Source organism: Gracilinanus agilis, chromosome 1, assembly GCF_016433145.1.
Source record: "Gracilinanus agilis isolate LMUSP501 chromosome 1, AgileGrace, whole genome shotgun sequence".
NCBI lineage: Eukaryota > Metazoa > Chordata > Mammalia > Didelphimorphia > Didelphidae > Gracilinanus > Gracilinanus agilis.
Genome location: NC_058130.1, coordinates 754,504,957 through 754,532,678, shown reverse-complemented (window position 1 = coordinate 754,532,678; position 27,722 = coordinate 754,504,957). Strand labels below are relative to the sequence as shown.

At 46.4% G+C, this 27,722-nt stretch overlaps 1 protein-coding gene across 2 annotated transcripts in view; it reads right to left on the bottom strand.

Moving 5' to 3' along the window:
- Window positions 1-27,491, bottom strand: part of ANAPC5 (anaphase promoting complex subunit 5) — a 33,681-nt gene extending 6,190 nt beyond the window's left edge. Inside the window, exons 1-11 of one of the 2 annotated variants that reach the window (XM_044658774.1) lie at window positions 27,255-27,491; window positions 24,695-24,774; window positions 19,345-19,454; window positions 18,278-18,473; window positions 11,559-11,625; window positions 10,735-10,836; window positions 9,192-9,382; window positions 6,054-6,135; window positions 5,312-5,401; window positions 3,550-3,731; window positions 2,553-2,688 (exon numbers count right to left, since the gene is read on the bottom strand). In XM_044658774.1, the coding sequence (XP_044514709.1) occupies window positions 2,553-2,688; window positions 3,550-3,731; window positions 5,312-5,401; window positions 6,054-6,135; window positions 9,192-9,382; window positions 10,735-10,836; window positions 11,559-11,625; window positions 18,278-18,473; window positions 19,345-19,454; window positions 24,695-24,774; window positions 27,255-27,461 (1,443 nt within the window). In that variant the 5' untranslated portion in view covers window positions 27,462-27,491. The remainder of the gene's footprint in view (window positions 1-2,552; window positions 2,689-3,549; window positions 3,732-5,311; window positions 5,402-6,053; window positions 6,136-9,191; window positions 9,383-10,734; window positions 10,837-11,558; window positions 11,626-18,277; window positions 18,474-19,344; window positions 19,455-24,694; window positions 24,775-27,254) is intronic. The other variant, XM_044658775.1, reaches the window with a different exon arrangement.
- Window positions 27,492-27,722: the final 231 nt, after the last annotated feature.

Here is a 27,722-nt window from a genome sequence, read left to right as displayed (position 1 = left end):
TCATGAGGATCAAGTAAGATACTGTTTGTCTGAACTCCTTCCCTTCCTTCAGAATCAATGAGGAATATTCGTTCCAAGGCAGAAGGGCAGTAAGGGCTAGGCAATAGGAGTTAAGTGATTTGCCCAGACTTGAGTGTTTGAGGTCATATTTGAACCCAGGACCTACTGACTCCAAGCCTAGCTACCTAACCAGCCTAGCTGCCACCATGAGATAAGAAGGGTCCATAAGCCTTAAGGCACTATCTAAATGCTGGCCATTGTTGTTAGCTGTTAGGAATAAATGCACGTTGATTTTACTTGTTGATCTGGCCTGACTGAGACTGGGAGAGGCCCAGGAATCTCCACCCATTCAAGGCTCTATACAAACATGAGGAGCAGGTTTCCTTCTGCCAGGAAAGGGACAGGAGCATTCTCAATGGGTCACTGAGTCACAGGAGCAATGGTCAGAAGAAGCAAGTTCAATTCTTCCCCTAAGTCTCTACCCAAATAAAAACAAATCAATCCTCTGATGTTACATGGAAAACCAACTTCAGACACTGCCATGAGATGAGAAGGAGCCCCGCATCTCAGGCTGGGGATGCCTCGCCTTCACAGGAAGGATTTCAGGAGGAGGATGTCGATTAGAGTCGCTCAGGATGGGGTTACCATCTGCACGTCTGACAGGACACCCCCCACATCCATATGATTACAGATCAGAAACCTGGCTCTAAGACTCAAATTCAAATCCTGGTGGCTTTTACTGGCATGTAGTCACAGGCCAAAGTCATTTAACTCGTCACCTGTCCAATGGGGATAGCACCTATGCTCCTGACATCCAGGGCCAACAGGAGGAGGGACAATTCCATCATAAGGTACGAGGACTGGAGGCCTCAGTTCCAGTACTGTCTTTGTCCATTTCTAAAATGTATGACATCTCTGAGCCTCAGTTTCCTCATCTATAAAATGAGGGTAATAATACATTTACTTGCTGTGAAGGTCGAAAGAAATGATGAATCTAAGATCCAAGGGCCAACTAAGTGTGAGCTAAAAACATAAAATATATTGGCCAGAAGGCCAACATTCTTGTTGCACAGTTAGCTATTTCAAAGGGCATGACCTCGCTAACACAGGAACCACAGAGAATCTAATTCACGGTGAAACAATCTACCAGCATAACAGTCATTATCCCAAGGGAAATTCTGGGGGCTCTGCTCTTTTTCCTTCCCTTTCCTTTTTTTTAATTTTTGAAGCTCCTACATTTTAAATTTCCTTCCTTGAAAATCCTGTAAAGGGAGGGGGAGAAAAAAGGAAGAAGCTCAAATAAACAACCCATCCAGTGCTTTACACCTGGGATGTAAAGAATAGGCTGCATCTCAGGGTTTCTTGGGGCAGCCCAGCTGGAGGAGATCTCAAGTCTTGGCACAGGGCAAGTATCCTCCATTTGGGAACTATATCAAGATCCAAAGGCCACATTCCCTTCTCAGGCTCATTTTAATTTGCCCCTGAATGAACCACAAGAACTTAAAAGAACTTGACACGAGAAAGCATCAACCTTTGGGGGCAAATGAAGAGTTAAGTGAAAGTCACGATTTCTTAAAAGTCATTTTCTAAGCAGAATAAAAATTCTTTGTGCCCTGCAGAACTCCTGAAAGAAACAGTCAAATTTCATTTCTCTAGTGAAAGAGAAAAAACTTCTGCCAAGAGAATATTTCAGAAATTAGACAGTGATCAAAGTGAAACTCTCCCAGATGCGGTCCCCACTGCAAATGTGCCAATTAGTGAATGGCATTGGGCAAAGGAGGCTCAAGCGCCATAAAGCGAGAACAGGAAAAGCCTGAATGGATACCATTCATTGTCAACATTACAAAAGAGTGCGGTGAAAGAAGGCTCCCAGCTGCTTTCATGTTTTCATACCAGAAAGCGTGGGGGATCCTTCTTGGCTCCAGGAAACACTGGCTGATAAAAACACGCCTGGACAACATCAGTTCATAACTCATGATAAAGCTGTTTGAACCATTGTAAAATGCTAAAAATATTTTTTTAATAGTGGGATTTACTTGTGGACTTCCCACAAGGATGAAAGCCACTCAAAGCCTTTACCATAAATCAGGGTCAAGTGAATGCTAGAATATATTCAGGCTCAGGCTACAGCAAAGAGGGCTACAGATTTGGAAGGCAAGTCATTTAGAACCAGGGAAATGGTTAGTGAAATGCTCAGACCAAAAGGAAAAAAGTTTCTTTGGTTTTTTTTCTAGAGAGAAAATGTTTCTGAGCTTGTCACTTCCTTTAAGACAGCCCAGGAAGTTACAACCAGGAAAAAAGCTGATGATTCCCTTTTCCTCAGATCTCTTTCAAGAGAACATGATAATACAGGCTTAAACTTGGAAATAAAATCAGTCTCCATGTCACAAGCGCCCTCCCCAGCCTCACATGGCCACAGCAGAACATGAAGTTCTTCCTTTATACCGTGCACCCTCTCCTTGGCCCTGGCTTCCAGGTCACCCCCAGAAACATGAGACCCTCCATTCTACCCGCCACACTGCACAGCTGCCAAGGGCAGGCCCCACACTCACCTGCTCAGCGTGGAGCTCAGCCAGGTGGCACAGCACCACTGCAAAGGACTCTGTGTTGTTCTGCTGCACACCCAGGTTCAAGGCTTCGAGGCTGTTCATGCTAAGCAGCGTCTGGGCCTGCTGGAGAGCCATGGTACTGCACAAGGAGAAGGATCAGAACCGAGCTTCCACAGGGGGCCGGGCTGTGTGGGAAGCCACAATGGGGGCCTGGCCACCCGGGGCTGAAGCACTTTTCTTTCTATTTTTGGTGACAGGGGCTGGTTCTCTGGGTCAGGACCAAGGGAGGAATATATCCAGAAATAAAGGTAATGTGAAAACCGATGAGATTTTATAGTGGAAGGACGTGGCTGTCTGCCTCCCTCCCTCCTGGCTTCTGGGGTCGCTAGCGGACTCCGAGCCCTGCTCTCTCACCCTCAGCCCCGGGCTGGGGAGATGGGAGCTGGCCACAGGGTCACTGCTCAGCACGAGGGAGTGGGAGCTCAGTCCAGATTCATTGTCCTCCCAGATCCGAGGCTCCACTTTAAATGGAGTCGGGTAAGAGAACGTCTGGACCAGCGCAGACTCGGTGCCGTCCTCTCTGAGGATGTTTGCTTAGATGCTGTCCTCCTCCAAGCCAGGATGTCAGGGAAGGGGACAGACATAGGGAGGTCAGCTCACATAATGTGGGAAATATGGTAATTGCTATGGGGAGCGAGAGCAGAGTAGAAGTGGGAGGCTGGTTCTAGAACATCCCTCCCAAGGGAGAGGAGGCATTATCCAAGAAATCGAGGGGGAAAGAAGCCATTTAAGGGTTCCCCTGGAAAGATGGAAGCTGGTGAGGAAGCAGCCTTCTTTCTGAGACAAGGATGAGGTTAGGGAGCCGGCTCTGTGAAGGATGTGCCTCGGGCCACAACTAAGGGCAGAAAGGCTGTGGGAGTCTTGTCATCCCCTCTTCCCTCTCGCTCGGGCTGCCCTCCCCATTTCTATATAGTCAGGCCCTAAAGGGAAGCACAAATACCTGCGCCCATAGAGCCTCCAGATGGCCGTTTTCTGAGCAATGCTGATGTCGATGAGCTCCGACAGGCTGTGCTTCCAGTGTAGGAGGTCAGAGTCCTTCAAGGCATCCATCAGTTTGTTTGCTGTCTTCCCAGCAAAGGCTCTTTGTTGGACTAAGGACTGGATCCCGAGGGATGCTAAGTACTGGGGAAACACACCCACAAAGCAGGGTCAGGTAACAGAACTGCTTTCACTTGAGCACATTCTAACACACGACAGGATTAAGAAAAATACAGCATGAGCATCCAAACTGTATTTTTGAAAAAAGCTAAGTAGGAGGAGAAAAGATGTCTACCAGATCAAATCTTCCCACTGCTTTCTACTCTAATTTGCAGCTAAGGTGACTCAAACAGAGGAAGAGCTTTCTTTTTCTTGCCTTCTCAATGAGGTGGGGGAGTGAGGGAGGGAGAATTTGAAACTGAACATAAAATAAGATTAAGAGAAAACCGAGCTCCTACCAGAAAAGAGATGAAGGGATGCCCAAGGCAGCAGGTACATGTGCTTCTGAGATCACTGGCACACCCCCTTATTCAAACCCATTTGGCCCACTGCAGTAATAAGCTGCACTCTCTGGGACCCAAGTGCTGCAGCCAGCAGGAACCCAGGGCCCCAAGAGGGGCAGAAATCATCAGCCAGAATCATTTAACCCCCATTGTCAGACAAGTTCAGGGTGGGCAAGCAACCATTTTCTAACAGGAGTTCTCCATTTAAGGGTCAAGGATACCCTTCTGTCCTGGAGTTGTTACTAAGGTAAGGTTCTAAAAGCAAGGGTTTAAAAGGCAGGTAGGTGGTACAGTGGATAAAGAGTGTTTGTTAGGCCTGAAGACTGGGAAGGTTCTGAGTTCAAATCTGACCTAACAGTGTGAACCCAGCCAACTTAACCCTGTTTGCCTAGCCCTTGTCCTTCTGTCTTAGGGTGGTTACTAAGACAGAAGGAAAGGGCTTTTTTAAAAAAAGGGTAGAGGACACCCCACCAACTAGATTAATTTATTCATGGTCAACAATTCATGCTTGAAAGCCCCCTTTTCAGAGGCCCCTCACTCTGCTTGTGGGGAAGAGAAGGCTAGCAGTCAGGATAAATGTAAGGACCGGGAGGGAACAAGGCTACACCAAAAAGCTTCTCTTAACAGGGAAGGTGTCCTGGCCAGACAGCACGGGGGAGGGGGGCACACCCCAATTCCTCAGCGAAGTCAAGAAAAGGCCAAGGCCCAGTGTCTAGAAAGGAGATAAGGCTGAGCAATAGCAAAAATTCAAGCAAGGAGTTTTTAAGTTGATTTCTTCACTCCCCTCCCGATACTGGGAGGAGGCAAATTGTGTCACAGGTTCCCGACATTATTAAATGGACTAGCAGAGCAAAGCTAGTACTAGGCTTGGAGACAGGAACACTTATTAGCTGTGTGGCCAAGAGCAAGTCACGTAAATGCTCCGAGCCTCAGTTTCCCCATCCCTACGATGGAGAGAGCAGCATCCACTTCACAGCATTACTGTGAGGTCCAGCTCCAAAGCACCATACGTACTGGATCAGATACACAACCAAAACCTTAAAGCACCCTCACAGAGAGAGGGTAGAACGGGCTACATTGGAACATTACTTCCTCAAATCCTGGCTAAACTAGCACTAGGATAAAACCCATTCCTGAGGCAGGCACAGGTGAGTGCAGGGGTGAGTGGACATATGCAAAAAAGCTCTGGCCTTCTTCTGCCAGGGTGGCCGAGGGCCTTACCGGTAACCCAAAATGCACAGCTTTCTTCACAGAATGTTCCAGTAGCACACAGCTGTCTGATCTCTTCTGCTCCAAGATATACAGCCAACTCTGGTGGGGGAATCAATGACATGCATCACTGCAATGAAAATGGCTAAAAAGACACTGAAATTTCATTGTGAGGCCATAAAGAAGTATTAACAAGGGATCAGAGAAATCCTGGGGAACATTTGCTTTCAGAAATGAAACCCGGCCTGACTGCATCTGAGCAATAGCATAGCATTAATGAGCTTGCAAAGATGTCTTTTCTCCAGGATAGCATCACTCACAGCAACCCGTGGTGGATGCCGCAGAGAGAAGTGGAAAACGTGCACGTGGCTCTTAATTGAGGGCTTCAAGCTCTAGACCACTGTTAAGTGGGTCTTGTGTTCCCACACAAACCCACGCCCGCTGACTGTGGGTCTTGCAGGACATTGGGTCAGCCAGTGTCTAGGTCTGGCATAAGCTTTTTCATCGCCACACTGAATGAAGTGGCCAAAGGATTCCCTGTGGCAGGGGAAGCGAGATTAAAACCAAGAGCAGAAGAAAAGTCACAGAAGCTGGACAAGACAAGAAGGTTTATTTCAAAGGCACGTGTGTGGTTTCCTGTCCCCTCCCCAGGACTCTGGATAACTCAGACCAGCTGGGGGACATCATTAGCCCGCCTGCCTAGATGGGATGCTCCTAAGGCAACATCTGCCCTCAGGGAGCCTGGCTGCCTTACCAAGCAGTGCTGGAGACACACGTGGTCATTGGACTCCTGGGCAATCCGGATTGCTTCCTGCAGGGCAAGCTCTGCCTGTTGGCTAAAGATGGACAAAGCATTACTATCGCCTTACCTATACGAGCTGCACACAGAGGCGTTGGCCACAGGAAACCACCAATGCCCTCCTCGTAGGGCACTGACATCTGTGCTGCCACTAGGACGCCCCCAGCCCCTGCACCAGGGCACACCGGCTCCCGGTGGTGACACCAGGCATTCCTCACTTAACTGGATGGGGAGGAGTGACTCTCCCCACCTCACCTCAAGATTTCTACTTCCAAATCCCATTTCTGTCCTTTGCTTGTGCTGTTCCCTGACCTAGAGGGCAGAACCCCACCTGCCCATCCCCCCGGCCCCTCCAGATCTCAGGGAGCCTACCTGGATCCTCAAATCCTCCCACCCAGACAGATCTCTTCTCCAAAGCTCTCCGGGGTCCCTCCCAGGCAGGGAAGCCTTAGACCCCCCCGGGCTATCTGTGTGACCACTAGGTGGCGCTGTTGCTGAAAACATGACAGCTCCCATTCCTATCACAACTGAAGATTAGTCAAACCTACTCCCTGGGCCCTCAAAGCCACCCTGGGAAGCCGCTGGGCCAGGAGTCAGGAAGACCCAAGTTCCAATCCAGCCTCAAACACTTCCTGGCTGTGTGCCTCTGAGATAGTCTGCCTGCCTCAGTTTCCTCATCTATAAAATAGGGCTATAACAGGACCAACCTCCAGGGTCATCATGAGGAAAGAATTAAAGATTTGTAAAGTGCTTCCCAAATTCAGAATGCTAGAGAAATGCTGGCTGTAGTTATGATGAGTCATGATGCATCTGCAGCCTCTCCAAGTAACTATGAGCTCCCTGAGGGCAGGCACCATGTCTGGGGAGATAGCAGGTACTCACACATTGAAAGGGGAATTTCTATAGCAGAAGATTATTATGGCAAATCTCTTCCACCTTTCTCATGATCTCAGATTTGAACTCTTCAAGAGCTTGTGAACAATTTTCATTTTGGGGGGAAGGTTTGGCTGTATTTACTTGTTTATCCTGCTCTGCTGTCTCCTCTGTGGTCAGGATTTTTTCTCCATAAAAATGATCTAGAGTCAGTGCTTTTCTCTTGTTCTTTCTGGTGGTTGAAATTTCTTGGGTATTGTTGCCATTACTATGCTGGTTTTTCCTTCTCAGCCAGAAGTCTGAGTGAGGCCTGCAGGCTCTCTGTGTATGGAGCTATGGAGCAGTTTTTGCCTGAGGCTACTTTATAAGTCTCAGCGACTTCTATAGTCTTTCACCCCTCTCAGCTCTATCTCTGTGCCCAAGGTCCTCGCTCTTTAGCCTCCTGGGGTCTCAAGTCTAGCTGTTCTCAGAGGCAAGCCCCTGGTGGTCCCAGTCAGCTACCAAGAACCCAGAAATTGCCCCACACTTGCTCCTCTGCCCAAGGTTCTTCTTCAAGTCTCAGCGCACTGCTTCCACTGTCTTGCCCCTCTCAGCTCTATCTCCGTGCCCAAGGGCCGCACTCTTTAGCCTCCTGGGGTCTCAGGTCTTGCTGTTCTCAGAGGCAAGCCCCTGGTGGTCCCAGTCAGCTGCCAAGAAGCTAGATATTATTCCACGCTCGCTCTAACTCTGGTGTACTGCCTCTGACTCTGACACCGTAGGTGGGGTGGGGGAGGGTTGACCAGCTCGCATTTTGGTGGGAGCTATTTCACCCCCTTATGGTGTGGAAATGCCCAAATCCCACGTACTTTCGATACTGCACCCTCTTGTGAGGTCCCCTCATTCATCTGGATTTGTTTTTTTGTCCTTTTGAGGTATCATGTATGGGTTGGTACTGAGGAGAGTTAAGCGCCCTGTTCTACTCTGCAGCCATCTTAACCCAGAAGTCAAAATATTATTTTGGAAAGAAGGTTCGAGTAAAAACCTTCCAGAACTGTTGTTCTCATCCCTGGTACAAAAGGCTCCCCCCTATTTGTTTTAATACTTTGACATTGCCCTCAGCACACAGGGACTGAAAAAACTCCTGGGGCAGGGGCAGGGCAAGGACCAGGGCCAGGGCCCGGGGCCTGGTTGGGTTCCTCTCTGAGGCCTCTGCAGAAACCTGCTGAGTAGAGCTGGTGGAATGAATGAATTCAGGCTTGGAAAAAAAAAAAGAAAGAACTCAGAACTAGAGGCTGGTTAAAGGAACATTATGGAGGGGCATTTAGGTGGCACAGTGGATAGAAAGCAAGGTCTAGAGTCAGGAAGACCTAGGTTCAAAATGGCCTCAGAAACTTCCTAGCTGGGTGACCCTGGAAAAGTCACTTAACCCCATGTACTTAGCCCTTGCCCTTTGTTAGTGTTGCTCCTTGGACAGAAAGTAAGGGTTTAAAAACAAAACAAAAAAAGGTCATCATGGGGCAAGGCTTTCTGGTCACAAGAAAAGGGACTGAACAAGCATCTCTCTGGAGAGTGAGCACCTTCCAGCTGCCCACTAGTACTGCCCACAGGCTATCGCTCTATCACATGAACACCTGAACAAATCCAGCTCTTTGCTGCCTTGGCACTGCCAGACCAGAAGGTTCCAGAGGAAGCAAATCTCTGGCACGGTTCTCTGGATACCTCGCCATCTCTGATAAGACAAGTCATAAACATGAACCAAGGCTCTGGGGCTGGGGCCTGGGAGAAGGCAGGCAGTGGGAAGGTAAGAATCTTAATTTAAAAAGTCATCCTTACCCATAACAAATGACATGCTCCCTGTCCTCATTTGCCGTGAGACATACCTCACAATGGAAGTTTCTGGACAAGTGTCCAAACCCCTTAAAGGCCATTTCTGCACTAGACAGGGTCATCAATGGAGCTTGTACAATCTTACAGGCCTGACTTGGACAGAGGAAGAGGAAAACCTAGGGGGATTCCAGGCCCTTCCAGCACTCTGACTGGGAATATGACAAACCAGAGGAATCACACAAAAGGCATAGACAAAGGCCATGACCCCCAGATGGCCCCAGGGTCCTGGGCAGTAGCCCAGGACAAAGGCTTGAGGACAGTGTCCCTCTGCCTGATCTCTGCCCAATGACTGGTTCTAGCCCAGAGATCCTTTCCTCCCCATTCACACAGAGGAAGGGAGATGTGTAAACTTACTAGTGGCCAAATCGGCAATGCAAGGCAGCCAGATTGAGAGCAGCATATCTCAGGCTTCGCCCATAACCTTCGTCCCCATTGCTTTTGCTCTCTGCTCCAGTGAGAATCAGGCGGTCAAAATAATGGAGAAGGCTGTGAGTAGAGCTGAAAACATCCTGGACCCGAAGACTGTTTAAGTAGCTTAAATAATGCTAAAATTAAAGAAAACAAACAGTATTCACAATTTTCTTCCATTTGTGGAAAGCATCTTATATGAGATTAAATCTACCTTGCCCATTCTTAAATCTAATCACCAAAAGTGTAAACAACTCCACTTAACTCTCAAGTGGGGAGGTCTGTGACACACATATGCAAGAATGGGTAACAAATCAGAATTGACTGACTGCCCCCTGGGCAGTCCTAAGAAAAGCTTCTGTTGTGATTGGACACGTAAACTAAGAGGAAGGCACAGGAAGTGACAAAAGAAATGGCCTGGATAAACTGAAAGAACTTCCAGGGCTCAGGCTCTTGGCTGCTCGCTTCTTCTTGTGGTGGGTGACTAGGACCTGGAAGAGCTCCGACAGCTGGCTGAGACCTTGGACTAGGTGAGACAGCTGTTAATCTCTCCCTTGGAATTACACGTGGTGAGTGTAAAGACTAAATCTTCCTGGACTTCTCTAAAAGAACTCCCCTTTCAAAGGAGATTCTGTGACTGAAGCTTCTGCTTCATTCACCTCCCGCCCTCTGGCCTTGGGCTCAAGGCTGAGCCTCCTCGAACTGAGGATTAATTAGATCTGCCTGGATTGAACAAGGAGGCCTGAGCAAATTTGTGTTAGATTACTTATCCTATCCTATCCTCTCTCTGATTTTCTTATTTTGTCTTTCTCTTCTCATTTGTAAATAAACTTCCATACAAGTCATTTTGACTTGAGGTTATTCTTTAATTGGGGATTGATAATTATCCAATTCCCTGGCGACCAAACCTTTTAATATTCACCCAACCAAAACCCCATTTTCACCTCTTACAAATGACTTCAAAGGGGAAGTTAGGGGGCTCAATGGATAGGGCCAGGCCTAGAGATAGGAGGGCCTGGGTTCAAGTCTGACAAGATATTAACTAGCTATGTGACCCTGGGCAAGTCATTTAATCCCCCATGGCCTAGCCCTTTCTGCTCTTTTGCCTTAGAACCAATACATGGCATTGATCCTAATATGGAAGGTAAGGGTTTATTTAAAAAAACAACTACAAAACAAAAAGACTATACAGTGAAGTAATGGAATGATCCCTGGCTACCAAAGCATACCAAACTCTATCACTGCAATAAGATAAGGATGGTGGTTCTTCATTTTTTCCTCTCTACCCAAAGAAAACACTGGTCACATTGCACACAGCTCCCAAACATCTTGGATTGCAGGACTTTCAAAACACGAAATTCACACCACATCATAGACATGGTAGGGCCCATATGACTCATGACTTTGATGTCCAATGTGGTATTATTATCAGAACAAGTGTGACTGGTTTGATTCCAATTCTCAGAAGATGGTTTCTGGCCAGACTTACTGCTTCAGCAAAATCAGGATTAAATTTCAACAAATTATTCAATTCTTTCTGTAAAGAAGCCGGAGTTAGAGCCTTTGTCTCATCATTCTTTAGTAAAGATGCCTGAAATGAAAAGAATAAATCAGCTGTAAGAAAACGTAGAGAAATGTAAGCCGAGTATCACAGGAGAATTACTTTCTGCAGATGGGGGCTCCAATAAAGTTCCATAAAGAAGAATCAGATCAGTAATGCTCAGGTATCACCTGCAGAAAATCAGTTCTAGACTTAGCGATGATAGGACTTGGCCTTAGATTATTCTATTACAGCCCCTTTACCTAGACAGGTTTTTCTAACTTGTTAAAAGTACATCTGCTAAGACCATTTCTTCAAGCTTATCTGGGTCTCAAAAAAACTCCTCTCTGTCCGTTAAAATGCACAGAGATACCATCAGAGAGCATCCTGCTCTCTGTTAAGGAAGGTTAGAAAGGAAAAGGGGAAAGTCAAAATTCTCTAAAGTAGGAGCATGATCCAAGAAAGCCAGAGTAGCCTCGGCTCCTTTTGGGATCCAAAAGACACTCCCAGAACCCTGAATCTCCCTGCTCCTGGCTGCCCTGCTTTAGCTATGGCCTCCTGATCCCCACCAGAGGCTGCTGACCCTTCCCCTTACTGGTCAAATGAAGCCACAGGTATGGAAATCCATAAGCTGTCACAGGAAGGTGCTCGTCATGGTGTAGGGAGATGAAGGGAGACATTGGGTCTAAACCCAGCAACATGAAGGGCTACTTTAGATCACCACATGGAAAAGGCAGGGAAGGGCAGGCAGCCCTGCTCCACCATTAACGCACCTGTTGGGAAAGAAAATATTCAGCTTGTTTCTGGGAAAGAGGCCCACTGCACGAGATCTCCTCCTCTCTGAAAAAAGAGAATGACTGAGTGTAAGGAAGGGTGGCACAGATCATGACAGCAAACACAGGAACAACCTTAAAGCAAAAGTTTGTTTTTCTTTTCTTTAAAAAAAAAAAAATACCTTACCTTCTGTCTTAGAATTGATATAAGTATTAGTTCCAAGGAAAAAGAACAGTAAGGACTAGGCAATGGGGGTTAAATGGCTTGCCCAGGGTCACAAAGCTAGGAAGTGTCTTAGGCCACATTTGAACCCAGAACCTCCTAACTCCAGGTCTGGTGCTCTATCCACTGGGCTACCTAGCTGCACTGATGGAGGATTTCTTACAAGCTGATCTCAAAACACTTTCTAATAGATTTTCTTTCAATTCCTAAATGAAGAGTTATGATTAAAAACAGGAAGTGTCTGAGGTCAGATTTGAACCCAGAACCTCCCAACTCCAAGCCAGGCTCTCTATCCAGTGAGCCACCTCACTGTCCCTTCTCAGCCCGATTTAATGTGGCTTCTTACCTCATTACTCAGCCAAAATTACCCTCTCTCATGCTGCCATCCTTCATACTTGAAGAGGACCAAAATGACCTCATTATGTTGAGGTACTGCGTGTCTGACTGTGGCTGATCAGAGCAATGCCACAGGTTGGGCCCAAACACCGTATGAACATTTAGGCTGAAATCTCCAAGATCATAGGAGCAGAGCTCCAGAGCTGGAGGGGACCAAAGATCCCTATGGCCCTTGCTCAAGCACCCTTGACCACTATTGACCACCCTCAACCAAGCCAGCATCCCCTCATGGGGATCTTATGACTCTCATCTCTCCAATCTTCTACACATCTGGCTCTTCCCTGCCAGGCTCCTTTGCTGGGTACCAGGTCCACATAAACAACTGTCTCTTGGGCATTTGTACCTGGCATCACAATAGGCATGGCAGCCTCACCATGTCTAAAGCAGAGCTCATCTCATGTCCCTCTACATCCTAATTTCCTTAATGCTAGTGAGGATGGCAACAGCCATCATCCAGCCACTCAGATTCACAATCTTGAGGCAGCCCTGATTTGCTCCTCTCCCTGAACCGTGTCCAATTAGTTGCCAAATCTCATTAATTCTGCCTCCTCCATCACTTCTCTCATCCTTGCTCAGGCTGCCACACTGGTCTCCTGTGCGGTTTCTCTCTCTCCAATCCATCCTCCAAACAACTGCCTAATGCAGATTCCTAAAACACAGGTCTGAGACTATCAGTCCCTACTCAAGATGCTTCAGCAGCTCCCTCTTATATTTAAGAGAAAATGCAAACTTTTACAGGAACTGAAAATCCTTCACAATTAAAACTGAGCACGGCAAAACTATAATGAACCTAGGGTGGCACCAAACAAGGGATGGGGAGAAGGCACCTCTCACGCCCTCTTGCCAGAAGTGAGGGATTCTGGAAACAGAACTCCAAATGTAAGGTCAGACTTTTGTTGTATTGGTGCTTATGCTGACCTAAATTTTTTCTCATCTTTGTTCTTTTTTTTAAATAAAGGATGGTTCTCTGGAAGGAAAAAACCGAAGGGATACACTGCTAAGTATAGGTGATATAAAAGCAAAAGAGAGCAATAAACATTTTTTTTTAAAATCTTTGGCACAGCTGGGTGGCAAAGTGGATTGAGAACCAAGCCCAGAGATGGGAGGTCCTGGATTCAAATCTGGCCTCAGATACATCTAACAGTGTGACCCTGGACACTTCACCCTCATTGCCTGGCCCTTACTGTTCTCCCTTGCAACCAATACACTAGGATAGGAGGTAAATGTCATCATTTAGCTCTAACCTATTTTTCCAAAGTGATTTCATAATTATTCATTCCCCTTATATAGTCTTCATTCTAACCAAACATTCCCTCAAGCCTGGAATGCTCTCCCTCCTCAGCTCCAGTACCATCCATGGCACACGGGACCTTTCCTTATCCCCCAGTTGTGAGTCTTCCTCTAAGCCAGTGATTCCCAAACTTTTTTGGCCTGCCGCCCCCTTTCCAGAAAAAATATTACTTAGCCCCCTGGAAATTAATTTTTTTTAAAATTTTAATAGCAATGAATAGGAAAGATAAATGCACCTGTGGCCATCACTGCTCCCCTGGATCGCTGCAGCACCCACCAGGGGGCGATGGCACCCACTTTGGGAATCACTGCTGTAAGCCATTGGCTTTTTTCACTACCATCAGAGCTAGCAAGATATCCAACAGACAGCTGGAAATGCAAGCCTAGAGGTCAGCAGAGAGGACAGAGGTAGACAAACAAATCTGAGAATCATCTGCATCCAGGTAAGAGTTGAAGCCATGGGAGCTGATGAGATCACCTAGGGAAATATCTAGGGAGAGAGGAGAAAAGGCAGAGCCTGTGGGACACCCATGGGTGAAGGTCCAGCAAAGGAGATTGAAAAGGAAGAGTGAGACAGGGAGAAGAACCAAGGGAGAGCAGCGCCCAAAAACCTAAAGAGAAAAATAGCACCAAGGAAGAGAGAGTGATTGAGAGTGGCAAAGGCTATAGGAAAAACAAGAAGGAGGAAGCCTGAGAAGCAGCTATGAACAGAGAACCTAGTACAGTCTAGAGCATTTGGTAAGTTAAATGCTGCTTCTCAAACTCTACTTTTCTACTGTTTTCATCAAAATAACTTTCTTGCCACAACAGAACTTTAAAGATAACTAAGGAACAGTTTAGACTAGGTGACAGTAAGCAATGAAATCCCTAGCAAGAATGGAAATGCATGAAAAACCTGGCCTTCTGAACCTATTCAAATCCAGGTTTATCATTTAGGGAGCCAAGTATTACCAAATGTTCCGGAGCTGAAAAGACAGGCATCCTTCATCAAGTTCTCACATAGAGGGCAGAGAATGGGGCAGGGGTAAAGACACCAGCTGGTGACTCAGGAGTCCCAGGTTAATCCCTGTCTTTGGAATCTTGGACAAATCACCTGTGTCTCTTCAGTTTTCAGCTTCCTAATCTGTAAAACACAGAGGCTAGACTAGAGTTTATTTAAGGTCCCTTCCAATGCTAAGAATTTCCTACACACTAACCCCAAAAGGAAAGACCTCTACCTACATGCTCCCCAATGACTATACTCTGGGTACCTACTGGTTACTCAGCATAGTCCCCCCTGATATTTTCTGGGTGCTCTCCTAAAAGCAAACTACCAAGCAACCCCCAAAGATGCACCGGCCACCACAGCACCCAATCCCTAATGCTGGCATGAGCCTAGGGCACAGTGGCTGGTGAGGGATAAAGATCATGAGCCTCCATCCTCAGGTGCCACACTTCTTACAAGCTGTTCCAATTTGAACATCCTTTACACCCAGCAATCCAATGAAATCAGACAGAGACAGAGGGTGGGCTTGTCCCCTCACATCATGTTGTAGAATGTGTACATTTCCCTCTCTGCATCGATAGCTTATCCTCCAACAAGCTGCTTGAGGCCAGGGTCTCTTCCATTTGTCTTTGCATCCCCGTTGGTTGAGCACACTGGTCTTACACCCAGAAGGCACATGAACTGAAGACCAACAACTCACCTTAATGGATAATATCATCTATACATCACATACAAATATGGCCGCCAACAAGTACAAATCCCAACCAAACAGGAAAAGCCCTGATATAGCCTCACTCTACTCTCTACCAGTCTTCCTGGAGCATCTCCAGCACCTTATGTGGGATGCCGAGAAGCCACGCTGGCCAAAGCCTCTGCTGCATCCAGCTCAGAGCCCGGGCTTCTCATCCAAGAGAAGAGTCCAGACAATGGGGGCCATTGCGTTTGGAGGGAAAAAGAAGGAAGCTTCCCAGATAAGGGAGGAAGTGAGCCAGGATGAGAAAAGGGCACCTTAAGCAAGGACTGACAGAGGCAAAGGCAGGAATGAGACAGTGAATCCCAATGATGGGTTGATACAGAAGGTTCTTGCTAAGAAGTGGAATAAGGAAAGGAGTAAGTGGGAGCCAGAATGCACAACAAAGTACCTTCCAGTTATCTGGTAGGCAACGGACAGCCACTGAAGGTGCTGGAAAGGGAGGGGACATAATGAAAGCAATGTTCTGGAAACAGCAATCTGCCACTGGTGTGAAAGATGAATTAGAGCAGGAAGAGAAGTGGAGAGACCAATTAGGAGACTGATGCAAGAGCTGAGACAGGAAGCAATACAGGCCTGATGTGGGCCTGATGTGGGCCTGATGTGGGCCTGATGTGGGCCTGATGTGGGCCTGATGTGGGCCTGTGATCCTAGAAGCTGGAAGCACTTGACTATCATGGAAACATATACATTTTCAACTTGTCAATTAGCTGACTTTTACATTAATGGGGGTGGGGGGTCTAGGGGACCACTTCCTCGAGGTCACTTAGTAGGACCAGCTGAGATGCATTCCCACATCCTTCAATTACTGTCTGGGACTGACTCAAAATCTGGGGCAGGTGGAGCCTGCGCTGGCTACCATCAGAGAGGGTAAGACTCCAGAGAGGAGGCTGGTTTCATAGTGCAAGAAGCAAATGCTGCCACTTAGTGGCAACAATTTAAAGTGGCAATTTAAAGCCAGAGTCCCCATTACACTATTTCCAAAACTACAGAAGGAAGATTATCTTCTTTGTTCTCTCATTCCTAAAAGAGTTTAGTTCCTATTTTACCAGAAGGAATAGTGAGGGCCTACATGAGAGATTTGAACTCTGAGATCAAATCCAGCCTCAGATATATACTAATCACCCTGGGCAAGTCATTTCACTTTACCTCAGTTTCCTCATCTGAAAAATGAATCAGAGAAGGAAACGTTAAATCACTCCAGACTCTTTAACAAGAAAACTCCAAATGGGGTCACAAAGAATTGGACACAAGTGAAATGTCTGAACAACATGAGAGCTTTGGAAAACTAAGTGAGGAATGTGCAAGATATCAATAGCGCCTATTCCTCACCTTTCTAGTTTGGCCAAAAATGGCCCGGATGGGGCAGATAAATGGGTAGACAGGAGGTCCTAGATTCAAATCTGGCCTCAGACACTTCCCAGCTGTGTTACCCTGGCAAGTTACTTAACCCCCATTGCCTACCCTTACCAGTCTTTTGCCTTAGAACCAATACTTAGTACAGGTTCCCAGATGGAAGGTAAGGGTTAAGAAAAATGTTTTTAAATAAAAGTTCTTCATAAGAACACCCAAGTAGGAAGGAGCAGGGCTGAAATTCCATCTCAGAACCTCTGCCTCCAATTCTTTCCCCAGGGGGTGGTGAAGGAAGGAATCCTCTTTCACAAGGCAACCTAAGGTCATGAGTTATAACATCATCAAAACTGCCTTTATAAATCAGAGAGCAAACTGGAGCACATAAATGCACATCAGAGAACTGCGATGTGCCAGTGGGGCCCAGTGGACAGAGTCATACGCCATGGATTCAAGTCCTGCCTCTAATACTTCCTGGCTCTGTGTCCAAAAGCAGATCATTAAACTCTACGTGTCTCCCCAATACTCAAGAGTTCCAAACAAGAGGCTTGCCTGCATCTATGGAGGATGTTTCCACTCCAAAAGTTCCCCACACCGGTGAAATCCCAAGTGTGGACCATCCCTCTCCCAGAAGACACTCAGCCACTTCACCCTGGAGTTTCCCCTTCGTGACCAGGGGCCTCGGCAGGAACAACACTGAGCTAATAAAAGTCTAGCAGGTCCTGTCCTCAAGGAGCTCAGCCAGAGGAGCCAACACGCACGTCTCTGGGTGTACAAAAAAGAAAGGTGAGATTCTGGTGGGGAAGGAGAGGGAAAGGCAGTGCAAGGGGGGCCAGAAAGGGGTAGACAAGAGTGGGCCCAAGGCCTAGAGGCCAGTCGGGGCAAGTATAAGCAGCCGAAGGAGGAAGCCTGGCTTTCTAGTCAATTCAGCAAACAGGTCCAGGTGAAAAACGGGCTGCCAAGAGGTCTCTGGAGGCCTGTTTAATGACTACCTAAGAGAGCCATTTAATGAGCACCTGGAACATGTGAAGTCAGTGTGGCCTTCTCCTAGGACACAAACTGAGAGCTGCAAGGGATCTGCGAGAGATCAATGAGAGCAGTGATGGTGAGCCTTTAGAGGCCGAGGGCCCAAATGGTACCCTCACGCTGCATGTGAGCTGCCCCCTTACCCTAGATAGGGGAGGGAAGAAGCACTCCCATTGGGCTGCTGGACAGAGGGGCGGGTGATGGAAGAAATGTCCTCAGGCATGGTGGAGAGGGGGAGAGGAGCAGCCCTCCCGGCACAGGTGCCATAGGTGCACCAACATGGACCAAACCAACCTTCTCGTTTTACAAATGAAGAAACTGAGGCCCAGAGAGGAAAACTGATTTGACTAAAGTCTCCTGGATCATGGATGGCAGACAGAGCCAAGACCTTGGACTCTGAACATAGACTAGTTTCTGCTGTGCCTCAAGTGCTGCTTTCTTACTTTCAGTTTTATTAATCTCTCTTGATTTCAAGATTTCCAATTTAGAGCTAGTTTCCCTAAATAGTCTCAAACAGTCATCCTTCCTATGATCTTTTTTGCACAATTATTTTGTCCAACAACCCCTTCCTTCACAGATGCTATTCAAGCCTGCTACTGTCTAAATGAGTCTAAGTTATGAATTCATGACATTTTTCTCTCCCCTCTGGGAAGGCTACTGTTTCCCTGTGGGGCACACCAGCCCCCTCCAGGCTCTACCTTAGAGGTCCATCCAGGTCTTCTCTCTGCATGGTTCCCACGAGCTCCTCGGGGCTCGCCAGCTCCATGTCCGTCTCTTCCACCATGGCCTTCTTTTCAGCATTTCGAAAGTACTCCTGCAGGGCCGTGTACAACTTGTACACCTGACTGAAGGAAAGCTTGTTGTAGGCCAAGATCATGTGACGCAGAAATAAGCCTAGAGAACACAAGGGAGTCCAGGTTAGCTAAAGACATCGTTAGAGGTCATCCAGATGGAGCCTTGCCTTCATCCTGGGCGGAGAGGCTCGGCCACAGTCCCAGTCTAGTACGTGTCAGAGGCAGGAATTGAACCCAAGACTCTGTAACTCTAAAGCCTAATGGATCTCTAGGCCACTACAACAGTCCGCTCCTGACCAATTGGCTAAACTGAATAGTGATCTTTAAATATAGATGCTAGGGATTTTGAAGAATACAGATTTATTTAAATCTAATTTAAAATTACATCAATCCCATAAATCAAGCCAGATAGACGTCATTCTAGGGTTTGGAGAATGTAACCGTCCCGAGTTCCCTGTGGAAAGCTCTGGGACTGTGGCTGGGGGCAGCCCCCGGGGCTCTGGCAGAGCAGAGTGTCCTCACTGTTGGCCTGCACACAGAAGCTTGGCTGAGCAGGCTGACACAGGAGGGCAAAGGAGGGCAAAAAGGGATAGACCGGGGAGGGCGAACACTTCACAATATCCAGGGGATTTGTAGAAAAGACTCTCCTACTTGGCTCAAAGATTCCAATGGAGAAACAGTACAGTATGGTAAACTGAGGGCCCCCTGGGAAGCTTCACCCAGCATCCTCTAAGCCTCTGAGTTACAGAGAAGTGGCTGATCCCCATTAGCAGAGGGAAATTCCACATCAGGAACTGTCCTTCCCAATGAAATCTGAGGTCTTCCCTCCCATCCCCAAGAGCAAGTGAGTACTCTGTGATTAGCAGAGCTTTAAAAGGTGAGGGACAATACTTGAGAAGCAGCCGGCCCCCTTGTGACAAGATCCTCGTGCCCCGGGGAGTGGCCTCAATCTCTGTCCCTCCTGGCCTTACCTACGACACTCGTTTTGTGAACCTCGGGGTCAGTTCCAGAAAAGGAATCAGAAAGGTCATCAAAGAACTGTTCCATGTCCTTCAGCTCCCCTTCAGCCATCAGCTTGATTCTGGATGAAGACATGGAGATCAACTCAGGCTTCTAAATTCCTTTAGCACCCCGATCCATCACTGTTCACAAAGGTAGCAATAACAAGGCTGCCCTGCCACCTGCCTGACCTTCTGTCACACTGCTGGGAGGGAGGGGGCAGGAGGCTGGGGGAGAAAGGTAACACAGACAGCGGAGCCCGAGGGGGCGTCGAGGGCAGGGAAGGGCAGTACGGAGGTTGTGGAGTCTTGGGGGAAGGGTGGTACAAAGAGGGAGTCAAGGGGAGGGAAGCCCTAGGGAGCGTCTGTTCTTCATTAATAGAAGAAGAGGCCCACAGCTGATCAGACACAGATCCCAGCATCCCAGAGCCTAACTATAATCTACGGACAGAAAAAGAAAGTTGCTCTCTATACAAAGATACTCATAGCAGCATGAATTATAACACAAAAATCTAGAAGCAAACTATGTGCTTGCTTAGACGCCAGTAGAACATAAGCCTGTTGAAGGCAGGGCCTATTCTATTTTTGCCTTTGGCTTTGTACTCCGAGAGCCAAGCATGCAGAAGACAACTAATAAATGCTCACTAAACTGATATCCACTGAGTGGAGGATGGCTGAATAAATTGCTCTATATGGATGTAATGGAACAGGATGGTCCCATAAAAACAGATAAATATGAATATAACAAAGTATTACCTGTAATAAGTGATGCAAAGTCACAAGAATATACAAATGTACTGACTATGCAGATAGAACCATATTGCAACAAAACCCGATAAATGCTCCACAGAAAGAACTGCTGAGGTCAGATGGATGCGGGTTAGAGCAGACCATCTTTCATATCAATGTATTTATGGTTTTATTCTGGGATTTTGGTTATGTAGGAATGTGCTCTTACAATAATGACCAATATGGAAGTGGGTTTTGCATGATAATAAAAATAAAATTGAAAAAAACCTCGATAAAAGCACAAATGAAGAGATATGGGAAAGCAACCCAGAATGAATAGTTATCATTTATAATGTAAAATGCAAACAAATGAGGCCTAATAGCTTTATATGTCATCTGATCCTATAAAATGTTACTAAATTTATTATTTTAAAATGTGTTTTTTTAAACTATTTAGAAGACCACATGCAAGACAACCCTGACATACTACAAAATCTCCAAAAATATTATTTCCATATTCCTATATCACAGGTCAGTTTCTTCAGTGCCATAAAATTTAACAAAAGGATCCCATTAATAAAGATTAGGCACTAGGTGTGGGGACCAATGCCTTCGATCCCAGTGGCCCAATGGAGCTTAGGAGTTTTGAGCTGCAGTGGGTGGAGCCAATCAAGCATCCTCACCATGGAGTGGGGGACTCAGGCTGCCTAAGGAGGGACGGACTAGCCCTGGTCAGATACAGAGCTCATCCAAATTCCCAGACTGATGAGGCCAGGGAAAGGGCCCACAAGTGGCTGCTGCACCTCCAGGCCAAGTGAGATAGAGAATACTAGACTCCAAATTTAAAGAAAAGGAGGAGCTGCCAGGTAGCACAGTGGATAGAGCGCCAGGCCTGGAGTCAGGCAGCCCGGAGTTTAAATCTGGCTTCAGGCATTTCTTAACTGTGTGACCTGGGGCAAGTCGCTTAGCCCCAAAAGCTTAGCCCTTGCTACTCTTCTGCCTTACAGAAGAATTTTTTTTTTAAATTTAAAGCTAAGGAAAGCTGTCTTCCACCTCTCAGCTAGGGTGGGAGACTACAGCAGAATGTGAAGGACCTTGTAATACACTGTCCCACACCTATTATGCCAGTTGTTTCAACTTAACTGGTTTCCTTTGTTACAAGGGAATGTTCTTCTCTGGCTTTGGAAGTGGGGTGTCTATCAGAAATGAGCCTTATACAAAAATAAAAGGTAGTAAAAAAGCTTCCTTTTTCAAAAAAAGAGTTAAGTAAAGACTTCTTTATCTCTTGCTGACGTGAGAAATTTCATGTGAAAGAGAACAGAACAATAAAACCAAGATTTTGGAGACCTTAGCCGTGACCCTAGATCTCACTAGGCCTCATCTGTAAATCAGAGGGCATAAACTCAAATGAGTTCTCCAGAGTCCTCCAAATCCAAAACTGGGTATTTCTGAAAGGGAAATTAGGACAACAAATACACAGGAAACTAAAGGACAAAATCTGAGACCTGCCAGAACCCTCAGAGATTGTCTAGTGTAAATCATTCATTTAATAGCTGAGGAAATTAAGGCCCAAGATGGAAAGTGACTTCCCAAGAGATACAAAGCAAACTAAGGAAAGAAACAAATCTCTAGGGTCTCAGTTTAGCCATTTTTACCACTACCTTGTATTATTTATAGCTGTTGTTGTTCAGTCATGTCTGACTCTTCCAGTCCCCAGTTAGGGTTTTCTTGGCAAAGTACTATAGTGATTTGCCATTTCCTTTTCCAAATCATTTTACAGATGAAGAAGAAACTGAAGCCAACAGGGTGAAGTGACTTGCCCAGGGTCACCTAGCTAGTAAGGGTTTAAGGCCAGACTTGAGCCCAGGAAGATAAATCTTCCCATCTCCAGGCCCAGAACTCTATCCACTTTGTCCTCATATTATAGTTTCTCAAAATATTTTCTGGGCATTTTCATAAGAATTTAAAGTTTTATAGCACTGATTGCTTTAATCATTTAAAAATTTAATTTTTAGCCACTTCCCAGCTGTGTGACCCTGGGCAAGTCACTTGACCCCCATTGCCCACCCTTACCAATCTTCCACCTATGAGAAAATACACCGAAGTACAAGGGTTTAAAAAAAAAAATTAATTTTTCTTCAAAAAACATATTCTCCCGGGGGCAGCTGGGTAGCTCAGTGGAGTGAGAGTCAGGCCTAGAGACAGGAGGTCCTAGGTTCAAACCCGGCCTCAGCCACTTCCCAGCTGTGTGACCCTGAGCAAGTCACTTGACCCCCACTGCCCACCTTTACCAATCTTCCACCTATGAGACAATACACCGAAGTACAAGGGTTTAAAAAACAAAACAAAACAAAACAAAACAAAAAACATATTCTCCCTAAAACATACACACAACATAGGTTTTAGATCTGGAAGGGACATTACAGATCATCTAGTTTGACTCCTTCATTTGAAAGAGGGAGAAATTGAGGTCCGACAAGAAAAGCGACCTGCTCAGGTCTAGGATAGAAACTCAGGTCCTCAGGTTCTGCTGTCTTTGTACCATATCAATAAACTCCAAGAGAGATGCAGCTTTTATGCTTGTTTGCTCTCCCTGGAGCTATTTTTGTCTCATAAATAGACTGAAAAAAGCAAGGACTTTTCCTTAGCGAGAAATTTTCAAGACCAAAATTGGGAGACAGAAGAAGGAAAGAGAGAAAAAAGAGACAGAGAGAGAGAATGTGGTGTATATGTGTGTTGGGGGTGGGGATGAGCACTTAAGCCTACAGATAAAATAAGGGAATGTCTAAGGCAGAATTAACTGAGCTGCAAACAGTGAAAGATAAAGGAAACAAAGGGAATACAATATGTGCACAATCTCTTTAAGAAGTGACAATTGTCTCCCTAGTCCAGATTAAAGAGGTATTCTTTCTAACTGCTTTGGTGGTTCTATGTTTTGCCAGGTTGACAGAAAGGAGCATTTTTCACCAGGAATTTGCAAAACTGAAGAAAGCTTGCAGCTTCCTTATCTGTTGTGTGGAGAAAAATGAAGGGAGGAAGGGAAGAAGGATGGATGGATGGGAGAAAGGAGAGAGGAAGGAAGAGGAAGGGGAAGGAAGGAAAAGGAAGGTGGTCTCCATCCCCCACAGGGGGAATTGACCAAAACCCTCAAATGAATGATCAGAGAGCGACTTTAGGATTTGAATAGCTAGGTTTTATTTTAATTAGAAAGGGAAAGGTCTAGGGAAAACTAGGAGGTAAGAAGAAAGGAAAAAGGCGCCAAGAGAGAGACCAGGGTCTCAGGATAGAGAGCGTGCAGCTTCCAGGGTGGAAAGAGCAGACCCTCCAGTTTAGAGACAAAAGGCTCCAAACTTTCCCTTTTATACTTTCCCTGACACCTCCCCCAAAGGAAGTAGGAGGTGTCAGGGGAAGTTGTAGCAGAAAGAGTCCTGGGAGACTTAGTCTTCCAGGGCTTACAATAATTTCAAATGACACACTGTTAGATGTAAATAAAGACAAATCTGGCCTCAGCCACTACCTAGCTTGTGACCCACAGCTAGTCACAACCCCAACTGCCTAACCCTTACCACTTTTCTGCCCTGGAACCTATACTTTAGTAGATTCTAAGACAGAAGGCAAGGGTTAAAAATAATAATAATTTTTTAAAATTTCTTAAGTAAATGATAAAAAAGCATTTTTTGAATCACAACCTCCTTTTGTCATCATTGATGCTTTTTATTTTATGGATTGAAATCTGGTGAAAAACTCACTAGCCCTGGCTATAGTAAGTGATTATTAGGGAATAGAGGGTTATGTGACCCTGAGCCAGTCACTTCAGGGTCCCAGACAACCAAGCCTCTAGCCAAGTTACAGATGAATGGCTACCTGGTTTGTAACTTCTGCACCCCCTACTCTATCCTGCCCCCAACAAAACACCTCCCAATGTCGTTATCATTTTAGCAGTCTTATCATTTTAGCATTAACCTATTTGCTATGGCTTTAAATTACTTTGGCTTTAAAAAAAAATGTATCCTCTAAACCAGGGGTCGGCAACCTTTTTGGCCGTGAGAGCCATAAACGCCACATTTTTTAAAATGTAATTTCGTGAGAGTCGTACAGTGCTCACAGTGCAACTCCTATAACAGCGCCTGAAAAAAAATTGACTTTATGGCTCCTGTAGAAAGAGTCATACGTTGCCGACCCCTGCCCTAAACCCTCACCTTCCATCTTAGAATCAATACCATGTATTGGTTCCAAGACAGAAGAGTGGTAAGGGCTAGGCAAGTGACTTGCCCAGGGTCGCACAGCTAGGAAGTGTCTGGGGTTAGATTTGAACCTAGGGCCTCCTGTCTCTAGATCTGGCTCTCAATCTACTGAGTCCCCAGCTGTCCCCTTCTTTGGCTTTTTAGATAATTATCAAAGCCATGCTTCAAAGGTAGAGGTATTTAGTTCTGTTTTTCAAAGCATTCATAAAGAAATGAAATTTTTTTAACATGAAAATTTTCCTATATTAGCTTCAACAACACTATCAAAGTATATTTGCCCAGTGTTTGCTGGCAATTCTTGCCCACTGGAACACATCTCCAAATTGACACTGGAAAAAAGGGGAATTTACCTGATTTGAACGGAATTTGCCAACTGAGGACAGGATTCTTCAATTGCCTTGTGCAGCCGAGTCAATGTCATATCGGGCCCCTAGGTGACATTAAAGATGAAAAGAGGAAGAACAGAGAGATTTGAAATCTTAACAGTGACAAATAACGAATATATCATCATCTTAGGGTTTCCCCCTCCCTCTACCCTCCAGATTTTATGAGCAGACTAGCCCACTTGGACCCAAACCACAGTAGGTACTACATTAGACACTTGGCTATGTAATGACAAAAAAAATAAAAATCTTCCCTCAAGGAGCTTACATACTTTTGAAAAGGCATATAGATGACCGAGCACATGATAATCTGAGAAAGAAGAGAGCACTAAGAACTTGGGAGAATCAAGAAAGGCTCCTGATAAGAAGAAAAAGAGCTGAACCTGGAAGGAAGGAAGGCATTCTTGAAACTGGAGATTGGAGGGAGAGAATTTCAGGCATAAATGATAACCCACATAGAGGCAATGAAGCATGAGTGTCAGGAAACAACAAGACCAGTTTAGCCAGAAAGAGTGTGTGAAAGGGAAGAACATGAAATAAACTCAGGAAAGATGGAGTTAAGACTGTGATGAGCTTCAAAGGCCAAAATGAGAAGTTTATGTTTTAACCTAACTGCCCAATTTTAGGATCAACTTGGTGTCAAGTAGAGAAGTAACACAATCAAATTTGTGCTTGGAAAAATTATTGTGACAAGTATGTGAGAAAAGGCCCTAACCTTCTTCAAACAAAGGCCTCCTTTCATTGGAATGGGTCAATGCTTTTGGCAAACATACATTTCGTTTATAACTGGGTAGAGGATGGGATGGAGAATCTAGTGTTACTACTAAAGTTTCAGGGGAGGGAGGCGGGCCTAGCCTAGCAGCCATTTTAGCAGAGAAAAGAGGATCAGTGAAAGAATGTCACCATGCCACTGGCAGGAGGAGGTGGTAAATGAGGGGGAAAGTCCCAAATCAGACTGGTCACAAGTGAATCCAATACAGAACTCTCAAATTAATTGTAGGTCCTTTGGATTGCCTACACAGTGAAGATTCAGAGACTCTTCTCTTTCCTGCCCATAAACCTTTGCTACCAGAGTTCCTATGCCTGTTATGCATTCTTACCTCTTTGCAGACTGAATCCTACCCATCCTATTCTTTAAAGTCCACTTCAACTACCAATGACTGCAAAGGGGAAACTAGGTGGCTAAAGAGATTGAGAGCCAGGCCTGGAGATAGGAAGTCTTGGATTTAAATCTGGCCTCAAATACTTCCTACCTTTGTGGCCTTGGGCAAATCACTTAACCCCCATTGGCAAGCCCTTACCACTCTTCTGCCTTGGAACTGAGCATTCTGAAATAGAAGGTAAGGTAGGAATGTGTGTATAAATAAATAAGGCTCCCTCTCAACTTGCCAGGCCCAGTTCATTCCATTTTTGGTAGACTATCTAATTGATAAGGATTTTTTTCTCTGACTCTACAGTGTTCATCCATTGGTCCTATTCTGGGGCAAACAGTCTATTCCCTTCCTCCATATGATAGTATGACAAATACTTGGAAAGCCGGACTAGTAGGAAAAGCACCAATTTGGAATCAGAAAAAAAAAAAAAGAGTTCTGGAATGATACTGACCAACTACAAGACCCTGAGCAAGTCACATCACCTCATAGTTCCCACTAATGAAAAACGAGGGAGGTTGAGAACCGATGTTGAGGCAGCTGAACTAGAAATCTCAAAAGACCCCTTACACTTCTGAATCCTATGTCCTTATGTGTCTCACTCAAAGTTCTGCTTCTGCTGCTATAACAGGAGGCAACACTTTCTGTCTCTTCTTCCTCATCTTCGTAGCTTTCATATCTTATTTAAAAACCTCACCTTCTGCAAGAAGCTTTTCTCAAATCCTCTTACTTCTAGACCCTTCTGGTTATTCTCAATTTTCCTGCCTAGAGTTTGTTTATACATGGCTTTTGCATGTGGTCTCCTCCCCATTAGAATGGCAGCTCCAAGAAGGCAGGGGCTGTCTTTTGCCTTTCTCTGTATCCCCAGTGCTTAGCACAGAGCTTGGCACACAGTAGATGCTTAATAAATGCTTGTTGACTTCTCTATATCCCCAATGCTCATCTCAGTGCCTGATGCACAGTAGGTGCTTAAAAAATGCTTGCTGAATTCTCTGTATCCCCAGTGTTTGGCACACAGTAGATGCTAAATAAATGCTTGTAGACTTCTGTGTACCCCCCCGACGCTTAGCACAGCGTCTGGCACACAATAGGAACTTAATAAATTCTTGCAGACAGTCTTTTCCAGGAGCCTTAGCAGGACTGCTTTGCAAGTCTTAAAAAACTCAGAGGGGCAGGGGCAGGCCTGGGAATTTCCGGGGATCTCCCGGATCCATGGAGCTCCTCCCCACGCCCACCAGTTCCTGCCTCACGACCTGCAGCCTCCAGAGGGTCGTCCAGGGGTCCGCCCCGGGTCGGCTGCCCACGTGGGCAGGTGGGTCCCGGCCGCCCCCGCCCGCCTCCTCGGGAGGTCCCGCCGCCGCGCATGCGTGTGTCACCTGCAGCAGCGGCAGCAGGAGCTGGTTGAGCCGGCGCCGCTCGAGCAGGCCGATGGCGGAGCCGCCCGCGCGGCCCATCTCGCTGAGCAGCACGAGCACAGCGATCTTGTAGGGCGTCACCCAGTCCTTGATGCCGAACACGTTGGCGTGCACCACGCCGTTGGTCATCATGGGGTTGAAGTAGAGGCTCTCGTGCACGCTCGCCATGGCGGCCGCCCCCGCCGCCGCCGCCCACAGCGGCGACTCTCGGAGCCCCGGCTCCTCCAGCGGTAACGGCGGGCCCGCGCGCAGCGCCGTAACCCGGGAAACCACCCGCTTCCGGCCGGCTCGTTCCCACCGCAGCCAATCAGGGCGGCCGGCCTGGGTCCGGTGGGAGGAAGACAGCCAATGGGAAGTAGATCCTGAAGCGGGGCACTGGAAGTTGATCTGCCGGAGCCGTGCGCCGACGGATTCCATCCCCTTAGAAAC